Genomic DNA, 19974 nt, shown 5'->3' with positions numbered 1-19974 from the left:
GACGACCTTGGAAATTGAGCACTTATCGTACTACCACATATCCATTCATGGGGTGGATAAGCCGAATACCCTCTAGTTCTAGTCGTTGATGCACGGTCCTAGATGCGTGGCCGTGGGGCTTTGTAGAGAGGCTTAGGGGTGTCCCCGGTGGACCTAGGTTACTCTCCGCGCAATTTAGCCGTGATGTTCAACGGTTATAACTCGTCGGGAATGGTTGATGCGAGTACCCCCTCACCCAACGTGATCGGTTGGGCGAGTCGCATGGTCCTTGCGTCGTGTGGGTAAAGTTGTACACCCTTGCAAGGTTAATGAATCAATTCGAATTGCCGCGCTCTCGGTTATGATCAAGCTCTTTATCCTACGAAATCTTCGTAGAAGTTGTGGTCAAGTGGTTGGATGAACGTTCCCTCTTATTGATACTTAGGAATTGAGTTATCTAATCAACTAAAATTTGAGGTGGGTTGGGCAAGATAATTAAAATGCTAGGAGGCTAGATGGTGGAATTAGGGAGCTCATGCTTATTTAATTTACTTAACCCTAAAGCCTTTTTGTGAGCCTTCATATGCATTTTCCTTGACCTATTTATTCGCGTAAGTCTTGCGAGTACCTTTGTACTCATATTGCATTCATATACTAAGTTGCAGGTGAGCCGGAAGTGGTGTTTGGCCATTTCTACCCTGCCGAACCCGGCGTGGGCGAGAAATAGGCCAATATGTTCGATGGTGTCCTTGAGCAAGACGCCATTATTACTTATCGTTATATTTTCCGCTGCGTATCGTGCTTGGGATATCATGTTGAACATTAAACTTTATGGTTTTTATATCTTCTATGTTATTTGTGAGCCCGAGGCTTGTATCCCTCTTTTGCACCTTAATAGATTTGGAACCTTTCCTTATGTCAATGTTGAAATGATTAATGGCTTAACTTTGTATTAAAATTTGCTCTTTGTGGATCAATGGTGATGCATGAGCTTATGACGGTATGTGCATATGCGTGATCCTGGGCATATGTTGGAGCACATACCGGGACTACCGGATTTAATGTTATTTTCGGCGAAAAGCTAAATTGATCCTTAGTAGTTTAGATGTGGGTTAACTCGTAGCGCGCCATTGGTGCGAGTGCGTGTTAGCTCTCATCTTTACGATAAAGACCGATGTTTTCACTTAAAATGATATTAAATTGGGCGGTTCTCGCAGCGGCTGCCCGGGAACTCGCAGAACCGGAGGTAGAGGCGGCGGAGCTCGGCGCAGCGGAGGATGTCGGCGGGGAGGGGCATGTCCATGGGCGGCGGCGGGTTGATGAAGAAGAGCTCCTGGACGCCCTTGGCAGCGAGGAGCCGCGGCCACCGGGCGAGCTCGCGCTCGTGGTGGAGGCTCCCAAAGAAGGAGAAGGTGAGGCGTACGGTGCGGAACGGGCCGGGGTGGGCGGCGAGGAGGTGGTCCACAGCGGGAACGGTCTCGCGCACGCCGGCGACGGCGAGGTGCACGTCGTCGAGGACGAGCGGCGCGGAGCGCCAGGCGCGGCGCCACCGCGGGGAGAGCGCGGCGACGAGGCCGGCGTCCTTGGCTGGGAGGCGGGAGGCGACGACGCGGAGGAGCCCGGCGGTGAGCGTGCCGGCCCTGGTGGCGAGGCGGACGGGGAGGCAGGCCATGGCGCATTGGAGGAGCACGTCCATGGTGGCCGGCGCCGGCTCGAGACGAGGGTTTTGGCCGGGGTGGGTGGAGGCGGTGGGGAATTGGTTGGCGTGGAGACGAGACGACAGGGTGGCTGCGTGCCTGCCTGGGCCCTGGCCACTGCCCACTGGCGAGTGGCGACTTGGGGTGGAGGAGTTGGATTTGTGAGGCATACTAATGGGCCTTAGGGTTTGCACTATTGGGCCGAGGTATACTAACTGCCCACTGCCCATTGGATTTCTGTGCAACTCGAATGCAGCCATGAATTTTGGAGGAACATGGTTTGCCACCAAGGCACCAACAGAAATTCCTGTACAGTATGTTTTAAGTAGGAATACAGTGTATACTTTGCTGGCATTAGTACATGTAACTTGGCAAGTTCATAATAGTACAATGCATTAGCTAGCTAACAGATGAGGAGTAGTAGTGCCTGCCAACGCATCATACTACAAGACTATTCTATTCATGGGGACTGACTACTAGTAGGAGATAGGCGCCGCAGCTGCTCATACTCTTCCATGATGGCATTACTCTGAGCAGGGGAAATCCCATCGGCAAATTCATTCAACTCCAATCTGTAGGACAGGCCAGAATTCTTTCACTTGGTGCACTTCAATTGCAGATTTCTTGAAACGGTCGAACACGCGAGCCATCTCATCCCGTCCGGCCCAATGCAATGTGGTCGACTCCGTAAGACATTTCTGAAGAACCAAGACGCTGGCTAATCGCCTCGAGTCTGTTTTGCCCGCCCCACATCATTTCTGAAGAACCGTCGCCATTCGTTCCAGGGAGGATAAAACCGCTTACAAACAAGCAAGACGCCTTCACAACTTCCCACTACTCACGAGTTGCACGAGTCTGTACAAACACGAAGTGGCACTGCATAAACCCAGCCAGCCTATCCGAGCTCGCGCTTCGCACTGACCATCATCAGCAGAAAAGAAAAAAAACAGCACGTGCGCCAGGAGAAGCGAAAACCTCACGTGCGTGCCGCCGCACAAGTAGAGCAGCAGTAACAATACTTCATTAGAGCAGAGCAGCGCATACCAAATTGACTGTGCACGGGCTATCATCACAGATAAACTTAAACTGAAGCACACCAGCCAATCTGTAGGTTCCAGCTAGAGCCACAGGTTTATGAAATGGACAGTGTGCCAAGCTCAAGCACAACACTAGTAAAATTAAACAAGCCAGGAAGCAGACCCAGGTTCAGATGGCAGCTCAAGAACCGGCCAGCTGATGAGAAGGCGGTTCTAGGTGAACCTCAAGTTAAAAGTGCTTGCAGTATCTAATGCCAACCTAGAATATCGGAATGACCGAAGGATGCATGTGCTCAAGTTCAAGGGCTTGTGGCACAATGTCACATGTTAAAAAGCTGGCTAGGGAAACTTAATCCAAGTAACAGGTACAAGGAATTGACATACTAAAATTTCGCTCACATGAAACAAGCTTCGAAAGCATGGGTTCAGGAATCAACTCATAAAACTTGGGGACAGTAACAACAAACATGTCTTTGCCACCCTAAAAACGTTTTGTGACTCTGCTTTCCATGGTAGTGAGTAAATGAGCCACAAAGGAATAGAAACTCCAGGCGAGGGCAAAAGTATCTGATAAAAACAGAGTGGTTAGACGCGGAGGATTATCCTTTCAGAAAAAAAAAGACGCGGAGGATCAGTGAGGACCAAGTTTGGGGCCTAAACATGAGCTTGTTCATCAGATTGTCAGAATCGTTCAAGCTCTTGAAATTGAACAAAATGGTGTCACGAGTTGAGCATTCCTTGTCATTGCCATGAGCATTCATAAGCAACATAGCTTCTCATAAAAGCAGAATTGGATTGCTCCAAGAAATTATGAAAGTTCACATATAATTCTGATCATAGATTATACAGTGATATGCACAATCACCCATGATGCTATATGGAGCATAATTTTTAAAAGGAACTTCTATAACAAGAATAGTACGATTAAAATGATAACTCACCAAATATTCTTCCCAGATCAAGCTCAAGTGATATCTTTGATGATAGCTCTTTGAGTTAATATCTTTGATGTTTACGCTATCTTCTCTAACTTCAGAAGGGAAATACACTAATTACTTATCCAAAATGCAAAGCTTGCATTATGTACCACATAATAACCTTTTGGCCAGTATATTAAAAGGGTAATCAACACATCGACACTACAGCATGTTTGATCCGTATGGTACTGTTATTTCTAATCTCTCTGGTCAATGGTAAGGCATCCACGGCGACTAAATCAATCATAAAATCTATCAGCCTAATCTTTTTTAGCCATTTATAGGTGTAAGTGTTCTACAATATTTTTTTCTTCAAAATAGTCAAAACAGGTTAAGTGCATAATAACATATGGTTGGCTCATCATAGGTTGATGGGGGAAGTAAGGAGAAAATAAACTCCATCACGTTCGTAAGGAAATCAAGCAAATTAAATCAGAAAAATATTAAAAAAACAACTTGAACAGAGCATAGAAAAATACGACTTGCCATGTAGTCACCTGTGGGTTGTCCTGCTAGTTTCAGAACAACAATGGAATGCAAAGCATATAGATTATAAATCTTTGGATGGTAACATCACAGAAATTTGCATCAAGACAATAATGGCCTGTTGTTCAAGCGACACTGCTTATTGCTTTTCAAATCAGCATGTGAAACAGATTATATACATACTCCAAGCAGAACGGCGAGTTGATCAAGCACGTCCAAATAATGCATGGCAATTAATCAGCCTACTTTCAATAACTGCACAATGTAACAGATTTGCGATACAACAAATCCAAAATGAAATGCATTGGTAGCTTTGGTTAGAATTAACAATCAATCAACCAAATAATAAATATATTGAAGAGCAAACAAACATAACAAAAAAAGCGTAAATTAAGATGAAATGTACTCAGTAGAAATTTATAATTCCCAGATAGTAGCAAGTTCACTAATTGGCTTAAACACTTGCAGTCCATGCTAGTCGCAACACTCCCAATATTTAGACAGATGCAATCATGCAAAGGTACATGACTAGTTGATTAGGTTCACACAGATAGCTGCTAGCTCAGACAACAGCGTTTGCATGGTCAAAAGGGTTTACATGAAACATCAGCTGCCATGATGAAACTCCAGGGAGTAGGAGAGGTTCGAAGTTTGAACCGGATCACCTTGATGTCTTTACTCGCACATTTGACAGTGAAAAAAGGCCTCATCTTGGAATCGAGACAATTTGAAGAAGAGAAAGATTCAAGGCACAAAAAAATCACCATCATCTTCAGTGCATGTGCTCTCTCTGCGACGAACTTGATGAACGCATGCTCACTTTTGTTCCCTTGGAACCCATGGATAACCAACTTCTTCACATGCTGGAGACATCCAATAGGGCAAGCCTCCTGCCAGAACTTGAGACTGACCTTCCCAGTAGGCCTATCGACTTTCACTGACTGCAGATTGTTAGTTTTGTGATCTCCTATATGTCAGGTCAGGGAGACTGATTCCACTCAGTTTGCGCCCTGATCAGGGGCGTGTCAGCCATCCATGGCTGTGGACCCCCTCTCGCACAGCACTATAAAAGGGAAAGGGGAGCTGCCAGGACACGCCGGTCAAAAGATCACCGTGCCACAGGGCTCGAACTCCACTGATCTGAGAAGTGCTGAAGCGAGGGGAACCCGCATGCAGCGCCGTCACCGCCACGCCGACGCCACTGCGACCTCTTCCTCAACTCGCCGCCCACCTTGTCACCGACTCGCAGCCTCGTCGTCGACGACGACCACAACTACACCATCATGGCCGGCGCATCTACCAAACCCGACGGTCCTCTACTTCTCTCCCTCTCTATCTCTCTCTGTGCATGTACCCCAGATGTAAACCATCTTGTTATTCATCCGAATGTTAATGTCAAACACCCACTGATCTACTCCTAGGGATCCTAGGAATCTATCACAACTTAAATCAAGGCACATATGGTTATGATTCTGGTGGCAACAAATTATTTAATAAGGCTAGAAAGCTAGTGGCGTGGCGCCACTGATGTAAAATGCCAAATGAAAAAACAAGCAAGGTTGCTAAGTTTTACATGAATATGGAGCGTCTCGACATTGGGAAAGCACTTGAGGAAGGTAGGCACTGTCTTGACTTCATTGCGGACCTCAAAATGCACCTGCAAAGCCAAGATCTTGACGCTTGGGATGATGGTGCTTGGGCTCACCTTAGTGCCCGCCAGTGACGTGAATGTGCAAATGCAATGCACCGAATCAGAACTTAAGATCACACATTTGATACCTGGACAACTACATAACGAAACAGAATGAAAATTAGGATTGGAATTTATATATTGGTACCTCGATGATGGTGTTGCCAATCTGTAGTTCGTGCTGTCCCGGCGGCCAGTATCCCAGCATGCGCATGTTGGGTGCGTTGCCAATCTTGATCCTCGAGAACTTGTTGCCCCTAATGCGATGCGTCATCAGCAGAAAGAACCTCTCCAGGCGAGGAGCTTCCGCCACGGTGAAATCCCCCAAGCAAGACATGCCCAGCTGCAGGCACCGTAGACTGCGGCTGGCCAAGCAGAGGCGCACGTCCCTCTGGCTTGTGATGATGGTGAGGACCTCCAGGACGGGGCTCCTCTCGAGCAGGAAGGCGAGGTCTTGATCCTTCATGGTGATCAAGGTGAGGAAGAGGTGGGGAAAGGCGACGGCGTCCGGAAGAGTGGCGGTGCTCGGGAGCTTCCAGGCGCCGATGTGCAGGCGGGTGAGCGAGGTGCAGCTGAAGAGCGTGGTGGGGAGAGGGAGGTCGAGCGGCCAAGGGCGGTTGATAAAGGCAAGTTCTTGGACGCCCTTGCCGGCGACCAGCTTCAGCCAGCCCTTGATCTTTTCCCTGTTCATGTCCAAGTAGCAGCACGTAATCTGGACGCAGCGGAAGGGGCCCGGGTGCGCGGCGAGGATGTCGGACACATCGTTGGTGACGCCGAGCGTTTCCTCGAGGCCCGGGCGCCAGAGCGGGTTCTCTCTGCATCCCTGGAGGAGGTTGGAGTCGGCGAAGACGAGGGGCGCCGAGCGCCAGAGGCTGCGCCAGCGCGAGGCGAGCGCGCCGGTGCGCGCGGCGTCCTTGACGGGCAGGCGGGCGACGACGTTCCGGAGGATCTCGTCGGGGAGGCTGCTGATGCGGTCGACGCCGGACCACGCGGCGCAGGCGGCGGCGAGGGGCGCGTCGGGGGTGGCGGGCGGGTGCGGGAGAAAGAGGGACCCGTACGCGAGCTTGAGCGCCTTGTCCGTACCTTCATCCTCGCCGCTGAAGGACCGGACATGCTGTATGCCCGCAATGCGCCATCTGCTCTGGTCCATGCTCGCCGGCGGCGTGGAGGCGGAGCCGAGCGGCGAGGGCTTTGGTTTGGAGAGTGAAGTGAAGTGGCGGCTAGTGTGGACTGTGAAGCTGAGTTCTTGCCGGCTGCCGGCTGCCGCTTTGTAGCTGAGCTGCTTAGGGTTCGGCGTTATTGGGCCAAATGTCCGAACCCGGTGGCTCTTGGGCCCATATTTCTGTGCGTGTGTTCCCTGCCGTTTGCTAACCGCAGTACACGTGACAGTTTGACACTGCTGATGGTTGCGCAATGCATATGCCTGTGATATCAGAAAACACAAGGGAAAAAACTCCTTGTCGGGATTAAACAAAAAATCTGTTGATGTTGCTCAGTCTCAGTTTTTTTAATCCCGATTACATGTTAACCATTAACACAAGGAGAGGACCAGCGCTTAAGCTACTAAAGTCTGTGAAGTCTCTGAACCTAACCAAACCCCAAGTACCTGGACCACGAACTGGCCACAGAAGTAATGCGGACTGAGATTGAGCAACTGCTTTTCTATGTTAGGGCTGGGCCCTTAAACATAAGATTATTTTCTCATCAATTTGTCAAGAATTCAAGACCATGCAATTGAAGTTATAGAAGATTTCAAGGTCATGCAATTGAAGCTAAAGAAATGATATCACAAAGAGCCTTCCTCATCATCATCATGAGCATACCACGGCAACCAAGCTTGTTTGTAAAATGCAGAACTGGATTTCTACAAAGAAAATGAAAGTTCACTGTTCTGATGATGAAATAATTTTACAGAAGTGAGCATAATCTAGCAGGATGCATAATTTGTATAATATAATGTGATAAACATAAGGGACAAAACATTGCAGGGGAATTTCTAGTGAAAATAATGAGATTGAATCAATTTGCTTCAGTTCGTAATCTGCAGTATGCACATTCCCTTCCACATTCTATACATCACGCTAATGTTCTAGATGCTAACCATGGTTCTATTTATATTGCAGCAGACACCCATCAGGATAACTGAACCAAGTTTTTAACTGCTGTAAATCATGCTAAGGACTAGATGAACTGGTATGAGTTGCAAAAGCAGCAGCTATATGAGCTGCAGCTTCTTCAAGCGCTGCTCGTGCTCTGGGTCCAACTTTGGTGGTGTATAACCCCCTCGGAGGTCCTCCACGACATACTCCTGCTCACCAAAAAGCGTTAACTGGTTAATGAAGCTTGAGTCTCAGGTGAAATGGTGAGGATAGATTAGAGACTCTAAGCAGGTTACCTTTGTCAGCTCCTTCTTAGCAAGTATGTGGTAGTGTCGTTGAAAGATCCGCTGGACAGCAATAGTTGCAGCAATAAAGGCATACACAATTCCAACGATGGCAAAAATAATAACGATGACAACAACAACAACAAAGTCATCGTCTGATGAATCTGATCTGCGGTTCGAGGATCTAGCGAAGCATGGAAAATCATTGTTGGAAGACGGGGACGTCGAGCAGTGTAAAATGAGCCCAAAAACTCCAACCAGTGCAAAAAACACCACTACACCTGAACCAATTTGTTTGGCACAGATATTAGTAGAAATCTTGTTAGAAGTGGATACCAAAATCCTGTACTTGAATAGATCTGTTAAAATTGCAATTTGAAAAGCTATGGTTGCCTGATAATTGCAGTGGTGTTGATTTTGGAAGGAGATAGCATTCACAATTTTCTGACATGACATGTTTGAATTTGAATGAATATATTGTTCTATTTTTACTGCGCAAGAAAATAAAATTGTAAGATGAGAGTTTAGGATTGATTACAGCAGAGAAGCAAGACCTAATTTACTAAATAAATTGATATATGTCTACATTATATATGATATTTAGTGCCTAGCACTCAGCTAGTGGGTACACACTGCATTATCAGACAACATCAAACTTCATAAGAACTGTAATTGCAGTTGAAGGAGAAGATACATACCAACACAATAGTAAAAGGGCACAGGATGCTTTGAAAGAATGTGAACCCACCCATCAGCAAATCTGTTCCTGAAATGCCCACCTTTATCCAGCCAATATGCCACACCACCGATGGCAGCAACGGCCTGAAAATTCAAAGAAGAGCAAATGAAATGTCTGTCACAAGTACCTTGCACAATGCATTCAATAATATAAGGTCTGCATGGTGAACTCACAACAGTACATGCTCAATTAAACTAACAAAGGATTGCTCAGTTTTCATCAATAGAAGTAGCATATGCAATCTGTTTGCAGTTTATAATATCGCTAATATGACTATGGAATCAACAGCAACAGAGACTAATGAGGGAAAAGGTGATCTCACAGTTTGGATGGCAAGGAACACAAGTAGGATATCCCTTGCAACGAACAGTCGGAATTTCATTTTACAGCCCCCATCTCCCTCGAGAAATTGCACCCGTAGATGGAATTGCGCCTTGCATGTTGTGCAATGTGAAAAGGCAGTTCCTTCCTGAGGATATACGTCAAGAAAACAAAAAATTAGTGCTACCTTGCTGACCAAAAAATGGATGGCAGATAACAGTAACTAGCAATTATCCCGTGCCTAATTTCATCATCAAAAGCTGCTGGCCATAAGCCCATATACATGCTAGTTGCTAGCACATTCAACCTGCTGCCACCTAAGAGTTTATTGAGTACGCTGCGTACATTGAGTTAACTGGGAAAAAGCTTTCTAAGAATAAGAGCATATCATCGTACATGCTCCAACTCTATATATACTATGCTTAGAAACTTAAAAGCGTCAGAATAGAAACGAGGAAGCAACGGATGGATCGAATTTGACAGAGATGTAAAAAAAAAGGCAAATAAGCAGGCATTACCCTGATAGACCTCCAGTGGTCAAGGCAAGAGCGGTGCACGAACTGCTGCGTCCCCTTACACATGCAGGGCGAGATCAAGTCATCACCTGCACCGAAACCAGGAGAAGGAACCTCACCAATCAGCGACAGCGGCACAGCACGATCACCTCGAAAACTAAACCTAGCTACCTAGACAACCCCGCCCAACACAATTAAACCGAATAGGGGCGAGGAAGAAGCCCGCGGGAACGAACGAGGCGGGGGAGGGGTAGGCACGTACCGGAATCGAGGCAGATACGGCAGCAGGCGGCGGAGGCAGCCTCAATCTCCTCGTCCGCCGCTCCCTTCAGCGAGCCCCTCGCCGGCGGGTGCGGCGCGAGGCGTGGAGAGTCCATCGTCTCGACCGGTCCCGCGGCGCGACGATGACGCGGAACGCTGCTGCGATCGGACGAAGCGCGCAGGGGGAAGGGATGCTGCATCGGACAAGGTGGGAAGAAGAGGGAGGAGGGCAGAGCGGCGGCGGCGGCGGCGGCGACGGCGACGGCTCCAATTCTAGCCTGAGTCGAAGAGGAGGCTCCCCGGCAGCTTTAAACCCTCAATCACAGGCTGACTGGTGGGCCCTCCCCTCAACCGGGATCCGCCGCCGCGTAACCTGGTGTCGAACAAGAATCCTGAAAGTACGAGGACGCCGGCACGCCGCATTCCGCACGGCGCCCGGCATCCAAGCAGCAACCTCGACCGATTTCGAGGAGTTTTCTGAATCGTGATCCACACGCGTGCGTTTGAGTGGCAATGGGCTGCCTCGCCAAACAAGCAACAAGCAAACAAGTGATGCAGACTAAGAACTTTACCAATAAAAGAAATCTTAATATTTAAAAGTATTAAATAAAATCTAATTATAAAATTAATTGTAGAATCTCTAGACTAATTCGCAAGATAAATTTAATAAAATATATTAATCTATGATTAATAGAGAGTTAATGAATTAATTAGACTCATTAAATTCGTCTCATGAATTAGCACTCATCTACGCTTATTTAATTCTTCTTCGTTTGATATGACGGGGTAAAATCTAGCTTTTCGAAACTAAACAGAATCTGAGCGTGAATGAGAACTCTATGTACCAATTAATCAAATCAAGAGGCGTATTTTCCACCATGCATCTTTGAGAGCTACGCGGCATGGAGAGAAGGGCATGTCCACTTTCACTCAGAGTGTATGATGGCAGAATATCAGCAACAGATGAGCTCATGACTGAAGACCGGATTCGCATGAAATGCAGGGCAGGGTAGTTGTCGTTCAAGATTCGGCAGATCATTCTTCTTCTCTGCTACTAGCTGTCCAGAGTACAAACTTAACATTCAACCTCTGAATGAATTTAAAAGAAAACTTGCTGCAGTGCAAAAAGGAAAAGGAAAAACACCATGCATTGCTACCTATCCATCAGAGGCAGCCAACATTCCTTCACTGGCTCTCACTGCTTTCACAGCAGCGCGGCCAGAGATAACATGTGAAGCAGGACTCTACATTGCAAAGACGACAAGATGAAGTCCTAGGCTAGGCTAGACGCAAGCAAAATCACCAAGAGGTGCACTAAGCGTTGCAGATTACAACCAGCATGACTCCACACTGAGAAACGTCTATTTGTGTCAGTACTTGAGAAGCATCCACCAAAAATCATGTGGCACTAGCTGTTACAGTAAAGAGGTGTTTGGATCCAATAACTTATTTTTAGTCCGTATCATATCGAACGTTTGGATGCCAATTAGAGGGACTAAACATGACCTAACTATAAAACTAATTGCATAAATGGAGACTAATTCACGAGATGAATCTATTAAACCTAATTAATTCATCATTAGCATATATTTATTGTAGCACAACATTGTCAAATCATAGACTAATTAGGCTTAATAGATTCGTCTCGCAAATTAGCATCCATTTATGCAATGAATTTATAATTAGTTTATATTTAATATTTTTAATTGGTGTTTAAACATCGGATGTAACGGGATTTAGTCCCTGGAAAATAAGGCCTAAATTCAACTAAAGATACCATCCAAACTGCAGATTCCAGCAATAACGCAGGTTATCTGGAATGTTCGGCATGCAGAGTAAGATGTAAGGCAAGCCTACAGGAAGGATGGCTGAAATGGAAGTTAAAAATTTAAAAATGAGGTCGAATCTACAAGGAACAAACTGAGACAAGTTAGAATATAAAAGTAGAGAACATGTATATGCAGATTGATAGGCTTGGAGAGCCCTATCAGGATCTCTATCTGAAAGCATGGCTAGGGAGATTTTCTTGAAGCAACAAGTTGAGATGAAATTGCGAGATAAACAATATAGTTCAGGCACAACATAGACATCCATCACTTGCCAAGTGTCTAGTAACATAAGCATGCGATGAGCTCATCGGCTAAAGACCAAATCACAAGGAATACAGAGCATGATTGTTGACATTCATCAGGGCACGCCCTGCAACTACTTGTACAAACTTAGAATTCAACATAAAAAAAAGAACAAATAACATTCAAATATTATGTTGTGAGAAAGGCCAGAATAAATAAAAGAAAAAACCACACATTATTATCCATCGGAAATTCCCAGTGAACAAAACTTTGCAGATTACAACTAACATGGCTCAACACTGATTACTGTCTTAATGGGAATGCCCACGTACGATGAAAACATAAGCCGTGAATTTTGATCAGCAGTTATTTATATCAGCATTTGAGAAACATAGATGAAAATCATGTGTCAATGTGGCATAGGATTGAATAAAAATACCATCGAAACTGCAGATCCTAGAAAGAGCACACATTATCTGAAATGTCCATTATGTATATTCAAGTACAAGATAATTGGCAAGCAAACAGAGAGGGTGGCAAGTGCACCAAGCTAAAAAGTTTACAGATGAAGTTATAACGTGATAGGAGTATAACTGTGCCAAGCTAGAATACTGGAAAGCAAAGCATGCATAGTTCAGTTGACGTGCTAGCAGCACCTATCAAAAAACATGTCTAGAAAGACTTACTTGAGGCAACAAGTTGAGACTTGAGAGGACATGCAGAGACAAGCAAAAGCAATGTATGTCGGGCAAAAAAAAAAACAGATATTCACCACCCAAGCATAAACATGCTACATTTTTGTTACACAACATAAAGCAGAACTGAAGTCATATAACAACATAGTTCTATTTTGAAGACACAGATGTCTGTCATACATGACCAAATTTTTGTTGCTGCACTGATTCAGCGAAGAACTAAATAAACACAGATAGGAGTATTAACTCTGGCAACAGGAAATAAACAATTGAAGTCCATAAGACATACGCATAGAGAGACCAGAAGAAGGTCAACACAAGAATCAGGATCTTGCCACAAAACTAATGAGGAAGCACTTCACAGATGTACACATGACCAACCTGGACGCATAATTATGCATGTAATGCATTGTGGTGAATGTATGGAATAATTTCCATAGGGAAATTCTAACATAAATATATACAGTTTAAGAAATATAGTGTGCAAATGTCACTATATTTCAAATCGAACCACAGATATAACTAAGGAATATCATCATACACATGTATCTGCGATGTAGTAAACAGTAAAGAACTTCATAAAGGTAACAGAAATTCTTAAAGGGGAGCATCATAATGCAGAATTTCATGCTTATGCTATGCAACAGAGTTCATATCTTCTGTTTCATGATCTGAATGACAATCAAACTTAGATCCTGAAATATATAACCACCTTCTAGTCATTCAGATTACTAGTCACTAAAACTGATGAATTCATCTTCACCCATGTTGTATTGGTGCTTGTTCAGTTAACATCGTGTACTCCCTTGAAGATCTCATTCCCATTGTCACGATAATCTCGATCAATCAAACACAAAACATGACAATTAGATAGGTATTCGGTAGAATTCAAGAGAAAGTCACGAACAGCAGACAGTCTGAAAGGGAAATTGGTATAGAAGCTAGGGTCTGAGTTTAACTCATTACATCGACAATACCCTCTCTCACGAGCTCTCCAGTATCCATATTGCATCGACCTAGGCTCAGGCCATTACAAGGTCTTCACAGATCCATTCGCCTCACGGGCTTCTTCATCCTTTTGCCACGGCCCAAGGCCTCTTCTTCAGTTGTAGGCTCTGTATCATTTCCTCCTCCCTGAACAGCTTGTGTCGTGAAACAATGTTGAACTGGCGTTTGTTCTTTCCACACTTTTTTCTCCCTCTTCAATGAAATGAAGAGCTCATTCCCATGATCAGAAAGAAATGGATCATGGATAGAAAGATCCGATGCCCTATTGAAGGACATTACCTCCACTGTAGGTCCCAGAAGCAAAACCGTACAAGCTTCACTAGCCAGTGATGGAAGAACTAGATCACCCAGTTGATCCTTGATCTTATCCGCAGAATCAAGAATTGTACCACGCAGCACTAGTGTCAACTTTCGCATCTGGTTTGCTCTCTGACATAGGTACTTAAGGAATGCCATCTCACATTGATGACCTTGGAACTTATAGAGAAACACCTCCTTGATGTGTGATTGCACACACTCAATGGGACTGGGCTGCTGAAAGAACTCGGCATTGGGCTTGTCACTAGATTCATCAGCTACAACAGACTACAGATATTGGTAGACAACAAAATTACAGAAGAACCATGGTAGACAACAAAATACCAAGTAAATGAATTGCTACACAAATTGTTACCTTCAGATGTAGTATCTCAGTGTTGGGAAAGCATCCGAGGAAGCTGCACAGCATCTGGACTTCCTTGAAGATATGCAAATTCACCTCCACTGCTAAAATTTTGACACTTGGGACCTCGGAGCTTGGGCTTACCTTTGTGCCAGCCTTCAAAAAAGGTTAAAAAAACATGAATCAGGCACATATATACCAAGTACTTACACAATCATACACGACAAAAATCATATAATCATATAGCACCTCTATGACGATGTCCCCAATTTGAATCTTGTTGTCTTTGGCATCCAAGTAGCCAAGCACCTTCAGCTCAGGCGCTCTAAAAATCCTGAGAGGTAAACTACCATTCAAGGTTGAAGTAGCATTACCATGCAGGATGAGCCGTTCCAGGCATGGGACATCCACCAACGCCAGATCCATCACCATGGAATTGACGATGAGTGTGCACTGGAGACTCGAACTGAGAAGGCTGATGTGGTTGAGCTGGGGTCCGCTCCAGACGAACGTGAGGGTCTTGAGCACTGGACTGGAGGCGAGCATGTGGTCGATGTCCCGATCCTCCATTTTGGTGCAGAGGATGTCTAGCTCCTCGAGGTGCGGGAAGACGCCCACGCCGTCGGGGAGGTCGGCCGTGTCCGGAAAGGTCCAGAAACCAAGGCAGAGGTGGCGGAGCTTGGCGCAGCGGAGGATGTCCGGGGCGAGGCGCAGGCCCAACTCTCCCGATAGGCTGACGAAGGCGAGGTCCTGGACGCCGCGGGCGGGGAGGAGGCGCTGCCACTGGGCGAGCTCGCGCTCCTTCTTCTTGAAGCAGCAGGCGATGTCGACGGACTGGAACGGGCCCGTGTGAGCGGCGAGGATGTGGTCGATGGTGGCGATGCGCTCATCTTGGGTGGAGCCGGGGATGTGTTCGTCGCAGAGGACGAGCGGCGCGCCGTGCCAGATGCGGCGCCAGCGGGTGGAGAGCGCGGTGGTGCGCACGGCGTCGTCGATGGGGAGGCGGGAGACGACGAGGTCGAGGAGGTCGTCGGAGAGGGCGCTGATGCGGTCCTCGCCGTCGTACCCCTCGCCGTCCGCGGCGTGGAGGGTGGCGCGCCTGGTGACGGCGAGCTTGGGGCGGTAGGACAGGAGCATGATCGCATTCCGAAGCGCGGCCATGGCGGCCGGTGCGGAGAACAGGAGAGGAGGGTTTCGCTTTCGGCCGGTGGCGGTGGCCCGGTGGGGAAATGGGGGATTCGATTTCGTCGCGGGGGACAAATTCGATAGGTGTATAGTGTAAAAGTGAGAGGAGGATTCCGGCAGCGTCTGGTTGGTCCACGAGTCCAGCGGTGTGTTCTCGCAGATGGAGCTGGGCTAAAATGCCCCCGCATGAACCTTTTTTTATTTTGCGAGGCCGCCTTTCTAGAATTAGCTATGCTAGCCTAGTACTTTTGGTAAATTAACTATGCTATATTGCCACAACAATTTCAAAAAGAAATTATTTTATTTGGCACCCAAATTAAAAGTAGACGTAACATGGGCCAAAATATCATAATCTATGTCTTTTTTTAAGAAAATAGTCTATGTCTGTTTGCTTTCAAGCGAAAAGAATCACGTAAGTCGTACCAAAAATATTGTCATCTCTAAATGAGATGGTCAGAGATCACGCATTCTAGGATCATCCTAAGATGTAAAAGGCTTCTTCGACCTCTCAACTCCTATCTCACACAATAGTTTTAGTCTCGCACTTTATATCTTCCTATTTTCTCTCCCACTTGATCCCTCTCCAGGTACCTTTGGCGTTGAGCACTGTTGGATGCGCATTCACGCTCTTGGTTTGGTAACTTTTATGAAGCTAATATATTTTCCTCCTGAGGTCAGTCACATGTTATTCCTCGTATGCACATAACTAATATAGAACATTAAAAAGTAAATTGCATCCACCGTACAACAGCATGTATGGTTGTATCATTTTGGTCCAACAAGTTGCACAACATGCAAATAAATGTATAAACTTGTCAAGTATGTACATATATAGTCACATGTACGCCACAGAGCGTATTTGCTATAGTGGGATCGCATATGGATTGTAGATTGGATCACAAGTATTAATTTTGAGGTGGTGGGGGGTCAAAATGCAAAATTGATATCCTTAGCTCTTTCCTAGCGCCTCTAATCTCTAGTCGTGCTATTCCGACAATGTAGCTGATCCATAGATTGGACATGGCAGGTGGCGCAACAAATCTCCGCTCCTCTACCCAGTCATCTTGGTGCTTAAGAGGTATGTTCAAAATAGCGGGCCAAGATGTTTAGCGGTCGGTGGTCGGTTTTCTATATGCTAAGAGAAGGCTATATAGCAGGTTATAGTCCCTGCTAATCTCATTTAGCGGTCTTGCAAATTGAGTAATTGAGTTCAGAATTTATTAGATGTTCAGGACATCAAATCAAATAGATATAGGTCACAAAGTTCAATATATCATCAAACAAGTAAAAGTTTAAATGTTCTGTACATATTAGAGATTAGACAAATATAAAGTTACACAGAGTTCAGATATGTAGTGAGCCAATAACCCATCAATCTAACATAAGGACAGTTCGAACATAAACTCAAAGTACAAATGCAGAAGTTGATAAACATCACAGAGGCATCTCATCATTTCTACCCATCTATGACTAGTCTCAGTAGGTTTCATAAAGAGTTTCATGGGCATTAAGGGTTGTGCCACATCAACAAATTTGATGATATGACAGGGTAATAAACTAATTATAAGGAGAGAGGAGGGAGAGCTTTATGGGATGAGAGATAAGTTTTATCATCATAACACTCCTCTAGCGCGGTTACTAAGTTCTTATTCTTGATAATTGTGCAATGAAACTATGTACTTAGACTGGTATTATGAAATTCTACTCATAATGATACTGCCTAGTTAGCAAAATTATTGATGTGGCGTGTTATTTAATATTTATGAATCCTTTGAGGAAACTTTCATTGATACTTGGTGTCTAATTTCATAAAACTCTACTGGAAACCACTTGGATAATTGTATGCTAGTTAGCCTAGACTAATTATTAATCGCACCATTTAAAATTCTTATTTCTATCAAAGTATCATGTAATCTTTAAATTTGAGCTAATGTGCCGTGAGGAGGGGGTGATCGGGCAAGCGTTTCAATATCAAGATGAGTGGTAGCTACTCCCTCCGTCCCATAAAAACTGTCGTTTAGAAAATTCCAAACATATTATTATTAGTAGTAGAATATGACCATGTTACCTCTAATTAACTATATCAGTTGTGGTTGAAGACCGCGCTATTTATTTAGTTTCGTAGATCCTCAATAAATGCAAATGCAATGGAATCTTAAAAGTAACATCTACTTAAGCATTTGATTGGCTCAATACCCTTCTCTATGCAATTTTTCTTGGTATTTGATATTGCTTTAATTAGATGGACTTTAGTACAATTTAATAGAATACTCTTTGTGGGATAAAGTTTAAAGAGTAAACGAACAGCCTTTGTAGGACCAAGAGAGTGTTTTCTTCCTTTGTCACGATGCATGGATAATGCCAAGAACCCTGTTGCTATCTGCAAATTTCAATCTTCCTTCTTGATAAGAAGACAGCGAAATCCGCGCTCGTGGGCCAAAACATAAATGAGGAGATTGTGTGTACTGGCACTCTGGCAGAAGTAAACAGCTGCAAGAACATTCGACTCGACGGTTTGCACTAGACCAGACAGTTCAGTCCATGGGCCAGTGACAAACACGCTCCCAACATTTTGGCCCACGGCGCACGGCGGGAGGCAGTGCCAAACCCTAGACCACCGACCACCGCACGTTTTGCATTTTGGCCGTTTTTTAAGAAAAATTATATTTGACATCTGGAAAATATATTTCCGAATTTGAACCTGGGGTTAGTGCCGTGACTCATGATACCGAGATAACACATCTCGTCACCGTAAGCTATGACGCCAAGGTCCCAGCTCACATCTCGTCACCGTAAGCTATGGCGCCAAGGTCCCAGCTCGCAAGTTGACTTGGCGCTGATGTGACAGGGACTTTGGCGCCACAAACCATAGCGCCGAGCTTAGCGCCACAGATTTCGGCGCCCAGCTCGGTGCCATGGTCTATGGCATCGAGCTTGCTTCTAAAATTTCACCCCTATTTCTTCTGCCCGAGCCTTTGTTCCGTTTGTTCTAAGTTCGTCTCGATTTTTCTCTCTTTCTACCAGTCAATCCTCAGAAATCGACGTATTCAACCTCAAAAACTTTGATTTGATCCATAGATCTTCGAGAGTAAGATATCCTCTCTCGCTTTCTCATTTTTTACACGTTGATTTAGTCTATATTATATGTACTATTCAACTTTAGGTTCTTTTTTCTTAGAGTTTAGGGTTTAGTTACTTTGTGTATTATGCAATCGTAGGATGCCAAGGCGTGGTAAATTTAGTAAACCAAAAGTGATGATGGGAACAACCTTCACTTGTTTGCCACTGCCTAGTGGTGTTTCTGTAACGATGTGTTTTGGTGACGCTTGCAAGGTAGCCAAGTTCGATGAAGAAGAAACCTATAACCAGAGGTATTGGATGTGTGACAACTATGCATTCGATCCCACACCTTGTCAGATCCGCATTGGTTTGACGGTAATAATTTTATTTTTTTTCTTATATGAAATCATGTATGTGTTATGCACAATATTATGACTGTGACAATTTTATTTTTTACAGACCCCACCTCCGCTATGTGATTTTGTGCAGTCGATCGACACCGAGATCAAGGAGGAGGACAAGGAGTATCTGTGTAGCATCCTTGGCGAATTCACTCTTGTTTTCAACTGAAAACTCATACACTGATTCCGGAAAGAAATCAGGCCCAAAAGATCCCTCCAATGGATCTACAACTTTTGTAATTTTGAAGTTTTCAGTGGCCTTCTGTTTGTAACCACAGATCCTAGATCCAATTACAATCACTCGTCTTACACACTACTGTGTAGCGCCGCTCTACATAGGAGTGTCTAACCTTGAATGGTCTTTTACGTTTCACAGAATACTCCTGTAACAACCTTCTAAGTGTAGGCAAGTCCTTGAATAGAAGATCTTTCTTAATTTCCATACTATCCTCAGCCTCAGGAGCATCTAGCAGCTCGCCATCTCTTCCTTCTGCATAAGCACTACAAGAACGATTGAGATCGCTGAATTTATAAACTAGTGGATCACGATTAGGAAAAAAAGTCTGATGAGCTCCATATTTTCTTCGCTCAATGTTGCAACTGGACGGTCATCATCTGAATTAACAGCTCTTGCATTCTCATAAGACTCCTTGTCATCATCTATTTGGATATCCACCTATTAGAAGCCTATCCTGTATTGAAAGACGGAGGCACAGGGGGGACACCAATATTATCTGGAATATCTCCTGCATTTAAACAATAATTAAAGATGACATTGGGACAAATGAATGGAATTAAGGGCGAATA

General features: G+C 45.0%; 3 protein-coding genes across 3 annotated transcripts; all 3 read right to left on the bottom strand.

Moving 5' to 3' along the window:
* Nucleotides 1–5627: 5627 nt before the first annotated feature.
* Nucleotides 5628–7016, bottom strand: LOC112892498 (F-box/FBD/LRR-repeat protein At1g16930-like). Its single transcript, XM_025959646.1, has 2 exons — nucleotides 6015–7016; nucleotides 5628–5881 (listed from the first exon to the last, which is right to left on the bottom strand). Exons 1-2 carry the CDS (start codon nucleotides 7014–7016, stop codon nucleotides 5684–5686), a joined length of 1200 nt encoding a protein of 399 aa, XP_025815431.1. The 3' UTR covers nucleotides 5628–5683.
* Nucleotides 7017–8081: 1065 nt separating this feature from the next.
* LOC112892497 lies at nucleotides 8082–10201 on the bottom strand. Its single transcript, XM_025959645.1, has 6 exons — nucleotides 10087–10201; nucleotides 9828–9913; nucleotides 9311–9457; nucleotides 8948–9071; nucleotides 8262–8530; nucleotides 8082–8174 (listed from the first exon to the last, which is right to left on the bottom strand). The coding sequence occupies exons 1-6, from the start codon at nucleotides 10199–10201 to the stop codon at nucleotides 8082–8084; spliced, it is 834 nt and encodes a 277-aa protein (XP_025815430.1).
* Nucleotides 10202–13766: 3565 nt separating this feature from the next.
* LOC112895452 (putative FBD-associated F-box protein At3g50710) lies at nucleotides 13767–15733 on the bottom strand. The gene is made up of 3 exons (XM_025963402.1): nucleotides 14771–15733; nucleotides 14534–14677; nucleotides 13767–14445 (listed from the first exon to the last, which is right to left on the bottom strand). Exons 1-3 carry the CDS (start codon nucleotides 15680–15682, stop codon nucleotides 13894–13896), a joined length of 1608 nt encoding a protein of 535 aa, XP_025819187.1. The 5' UTR covers nucleotides 15683–15733; the 3' UTR covers nucleotides 13767–13893.
* Nucleotides 15734–19974: the final 4241 nt, after the last annotated feature.

Source organism: Panicum hallii, chromosome 5, assembly GCF_002211085.1.
Source record: "Panicum hallii strain FIL2 chromosome 5, PHallii_v3.1, whole genome shotgun sequence".
Lineage (NCBI taxonomy): Eukaryota > Viridiplantae > Streptophyta > Magnoliopsida > Poales > Poaceae > Panicum > Panicum hallii.
The sequence above is the reverse complement of the archived record's forward strand: the minus strand, read 5'-3'. Positions and strand labels throughout refer to the sequence as shown.